Consider the following 4,611-nt stretch of genomic DNA (forward strand, 5'->3'; position numbering starts at 1 on the left):
CACTCACTCACTCAGACAGTCAGTCAGTCAGTCAGTCAGTCAGTCACTCACTCACTCACTTAGACAGTCAGTCACTCACTCACTCACTCAGACAGTCAGTCAGTTTGTTTGTTCGTTTGTTGTTTTGTTGTTGTTTTTAATCAGGGTCGGTAATTGAAGGTTTCGTTAATCCTTTCATACATGACCTATTAACTTAATAACTTGTTCATAAAGAAAATAAACACACACACACACACACACACACACACACACACACATATACACACACACACACCCGCGCGCACGTGTACGTACGTACGCAGGCACGCACGCACGTGCAAGCACACACGAATGCATCTGAATGCACAACACAACTGAAATAACACAGAATACAACACATTTGAAGAAAGGGAGACCACGCACACACTCAACAGAACTGTCCGTCTTCTTTCTTCGTCAAGCCAACTGTCGTCCGTTCCCCTAACATTTTGATTGGTTATTTAAGCGTTACTGGTTGTTGTTGGTTATTTTTCTCCACATAACAGATCCAAACACCCCACCCCACACCTCGCCATGGCTGAGCGCAAGACAGGCAGCGTCACACACACCCGTTTCCAGTCTGACGCACAACACAACCATGATTCTGACGTCAACAAAAGTCATCAACGCGTCAGAGACTGGATCAAGATGACGGAAGACAACATGACGTCATCAGGGGTGTCTGAGGGAGAAGATACCTTTGTGAACTCGCAGGTCAGAGGAGGTGGATGGGTACGGGTGAGAGAGTTTAGGTGGTGATGGCCTGTATTGGGTGGTGATGGTGATGGGTGGTGATGAAAGTGGCTAGGGATGGAGTATTAAAAACTTTGTGTATATTGAAAATAATGATTACCACTAAATCAGCAAGCAAAAGTAACAACAACAACAACAACAACAACAACAACAACAAAAACAACAACAACAACAACAACAACAACAACAACAACAACAACTTCAACAACAACTGGAGACAGAAAGAAAGACAAACAGATAGAAAATAAGTGATATCAGTCTCAAGAGGAAATACGATTGACCGGTTAAACTGTTTGCAAATACGCAGGGGGATCATCTTTTACACATTTTTTTTATAAGCAATATTGTTCCTTACAAAACTCCAGTAAAGCATGTTTTAGAAACGTGCTCATAATGTGTAACGGGCGAACTTTAGGATGGCCATGATCGATGTCTAATCTCACTTGTTTGAATAGTCTCGTTCACAGGACAACCCGAGGGTAATTTAATTGGTGACTGTGCCTAGCCTGTTTATGAATAATTCATGCTGTTTTGCATGACTATAATTAGGTTCAAAATTTTCCGTAGGGTATATAAGTCAAGTTTTGGTGTTTAAAATTATAACATGGAGAACTGTAAAGTAGTAATAAATAATACACATTGCACAATTAATGCTAAATTGTATCAGTATTCCATGTGTGACAGGGTGAACTCAGTGTCACCAATTATAGAGTAAAGTTATTGTCATTGTCCAGTTAGTCTTTGTTGCCCATCAGTTTGTGTTTTGTGTCTTGTGTACGTTTTGCCGATCGCTTTATGTTTGTGTAATGTCATTATCTGTTCCAGGGCCGGATCTGGGGGGGGGGGGGGGGGGGGGTTCCTGGCCATCCAATGTACCTCTCAGAGAAAAAAAAATGTGGACTTTGGACCCCTGGCTTCTGTTGGAACCCCCCCCCCCCCCTCAAACGAACTTGGTCCGGCCCTGTGTTCTAAGTTAAATGTTGATAAGCACATGTCCAGCCACCTATTGATCGTAAACACACTAAGCTGTCTGTGTCTCTCCACTTCAAGCAAGCCTTTGTTCTCTCTGAAGTTAAGCCACTCTCCTAGGAAGAGACCGGTAACCGCTGCCCAGTAGGTGGTCAGTTGCGTAACTTTTATGGCCTAACCGGGTGTAGCTTTCCGGAGAATGCTCTTGCCATGTCTTTTGACGCGCTCCGAGAATTCCTTTGAATTTGATACGGAAGCCTCGGAGAGCTGTCAGCTGCGGTTGGAAGGTCTTATTCCCTTACCCCCCCTCCCTTTCTTGTCTTTACTGACCAATGAAACGGGGTATCATCTTAAATGTTGTTTTACCAATAGTTACTAGGAGTTTGATTGGATGTTTGTTACTCTAGCTAAAGTTGAATATGTGTGAACATGCTAGAGTGTCAAAGAGAACTTTGAGAGACACAGAGGAGAGAGGACGTGTGTTGTTATGAGATCCACTAACTGAGAAGATGTAGTGTATAGTGCAATGTGTTGTCCCACCCGGCTTCGGTCGGGTAGGCGAAGATGAGGAGGGAAGCGAAGACAGGAATAAAGTATGCCATGCCAGTATTCTGCTGTTGTCACAATGTCATCGGTTGTGGGCGGAATGGAGTGAGAAAGACGTGCCCGTGAGTGATAGTTCAGAGAGAGTCCGTAACACATCAAACAAAAGATCATCAGTTTCCCGAACCCTTTACACATGTTAAATGCAAATGAAAATAGGTACATCTTAATGGAGCACCTTGTTTTTCTGTTATTTGTCAGAATGCATATCATCTCTCTCTCGCACATCTACCTTTCTATCACTGTTCACGTAGTGTATGAATAATTCTCCCTGTAAATTTCCTATCTAAATGTGTGTTACGTATTTGTGTTTACTTGTGTGTTAACGTGATGTTATAAGAATAAGAATAAGAATAAGAATACTTTATTATCTCATAGAGAAATTCAGGCGTGGTACATAACAATAATACAAACAGGACATTGTTTTTACATAAGACATATAGCACTATATAACAGGGCAGGTTATAAACACACCTCCCACATACCTTTTTGGCCATTCCTTGCATTGTGCTTACGCATTCAGTCATGAACACATCCATGTCTCACTTACATATCGCACACATGGACATTCTTATACGCTCAACTTACCCATTCACACATGGACATTCGACCACGCTCCACTTACACATTCTTATACGCTCCACTTACACATTCACGCATGGGCATTCTTATATGCTCCACTTACACATTCCCACATGGACATTCGACTACGCCCACTTACACATTCCCACATGGACAACTTTAAAGCACTGCGCTTACATATTCTCGCACACCTACGCGTATAACGGACTATGGCTAAACATCATTGCAAAAAATCATAGCATACAATATATCACAGAAAAAATACGGACGTTTATCCTGTTATGTCTGTCCTGTTATTGTGTTTTTGTTGTCTTGTCTGTTGGTCATGTACACCAAACATGAAAAAACACCTTAGGACATGCTATTATCCAAATGATTTATTACAAATCATATGTCATATTTGTGCCAACTGTGAATGATCAAGTACGAATGGACAATTCTATGCACTGAGGGCTGCATGTTTATTGATTAAAAGCCCCACAATCATGTGCATGGTAAAAGAAAAGTGGACGATCTACGGCAAAGAAATGTTAAACAACAACAAACAAAATGCATATCAGTATGTTTAATTTCTGTCTTCAGCAAGAGCAAACGGAAGAGGACGCGTCACGTGACCAAGACGCTCATCTCCAGTCGTCCGCCCTCCACCAGTAGGTGTCACGACGGGCAACGTATTTAGCTTTCAATGTAAACCTGGCACTCTTAGTCGAATACCTCAACCCGCTACCTGTCATCAAGGCTCGAATCAGTGCTAAAATGTTTCATGTATACCTGACACTCTTAGTCGTGCACCTCAAACCCGGTAACTGTGATTGGAACACCTGAAAAGGCGTTTGGACAAAGTATACGAAGCTTACTTCAGCATTGATTTTCAATACTGAAGTCGTTGCCTATAATCAAGGCTTGACTCGGTGCTACAATGCAATGGTTTTATGAGAAACAGCATGATGGTTTAGGAAGGGGCGGTTGGGTTTAGGTTATTGTGACATAGTTGAAAAACGCCACTATAATTCATTGACACGGTAATAAGTTGAAATGCAGTGTTGTAGTACACACGATCCCCTGATCCCAGTAACGGAGGAATCTGTCACTTATATGATTATGGTCATTTGGGGGTTTCCACTTTCAATGTGCGTGTTCAGACCTCCAGACAAGCACACTCTCTTAACAACGACTGACGGGTAACATGGACTGGCTTACAGGGAATCCTGGGACAGGTTCCAGACAGTGTCACATGACGAGCAGTGGGGTGAGGAAGGGGTCGTGACCTTCATGCGCTGTTTCAAGGTCGTGTGGATGGTGACGCTGTTCCTCGTGGTGCTGACCGCTGGCGTGGCCAACAAGCTGGCGATGCTCACTCTCACCTCCGCCATTGTCAAGGTCAGTGTCAGGGTCAAGGCCAACGTCGTGGTCAAGGTCAGTATGACGTACAAGGTCAATTTCACGCACTGATGAACGTTATTTTAGATGTTCACCATGCGTTGATAAGAACAAGAAGAGAAGAAGAACAAATACTTAATTACTAGTAATACCATTGAAAGTATTACCACGAGTAGTCATATCTTTTTATGTTTTTTTGGGTAGTTTTTACATGTTCAATTCTGTTTCAGGTTTACAGTCATGTGTTCATCATTCAGCTCTTTACGTATTCACATGTTCAGTGCAGGAACTAGAGATGGCGGTTAC

The 4,611-nt window shown here is 42.6% G+C and overlaps 1 protein-coding gene across 1 annotated transcript in view; it reads left to right on the plus strand.

Moving 5' to 3' along the window:
- The first annotated feature begins 552 nt into the window (after positions 1–552).
- LOC138958202 (chitin synthase chs-2-like) overlaps positions 553–4,611 on the plus strand; it is a 16,962-nt gene continuing 12,903 nt past the window's right edge. The window contains exons 1-3 of the mRNA XM_070329296.1: positions 553–732; positions 3,508–3,575; positions 4,128–4,341. Coding sequence (XP_070185397.1) covers positions 553–732; positions 3,508–3,575; positions 4,128–4,341 — 462 coding nt within the window. The remainder of the gene's footprint in view (positions 733–3,507; positions 3,576–4,127; positions 4,342–4,611) is intronic.

Source organism: Littorina saxatilis, linkage group LG1, assembly GCF_037325665.1.
Source record: "Littorina saxatilis isolate snail1 linkage group LG1, US_GU_Lsax_2.0, whole genome shotgun sequence".
In the NCBI taxonomy this organism is placed as follows: Eukaryota; Metazoa; Mollusca; class Gastropoda; order Littorinimorpha; family Littorinidae; genus Littorina; species Littorina saxatilis.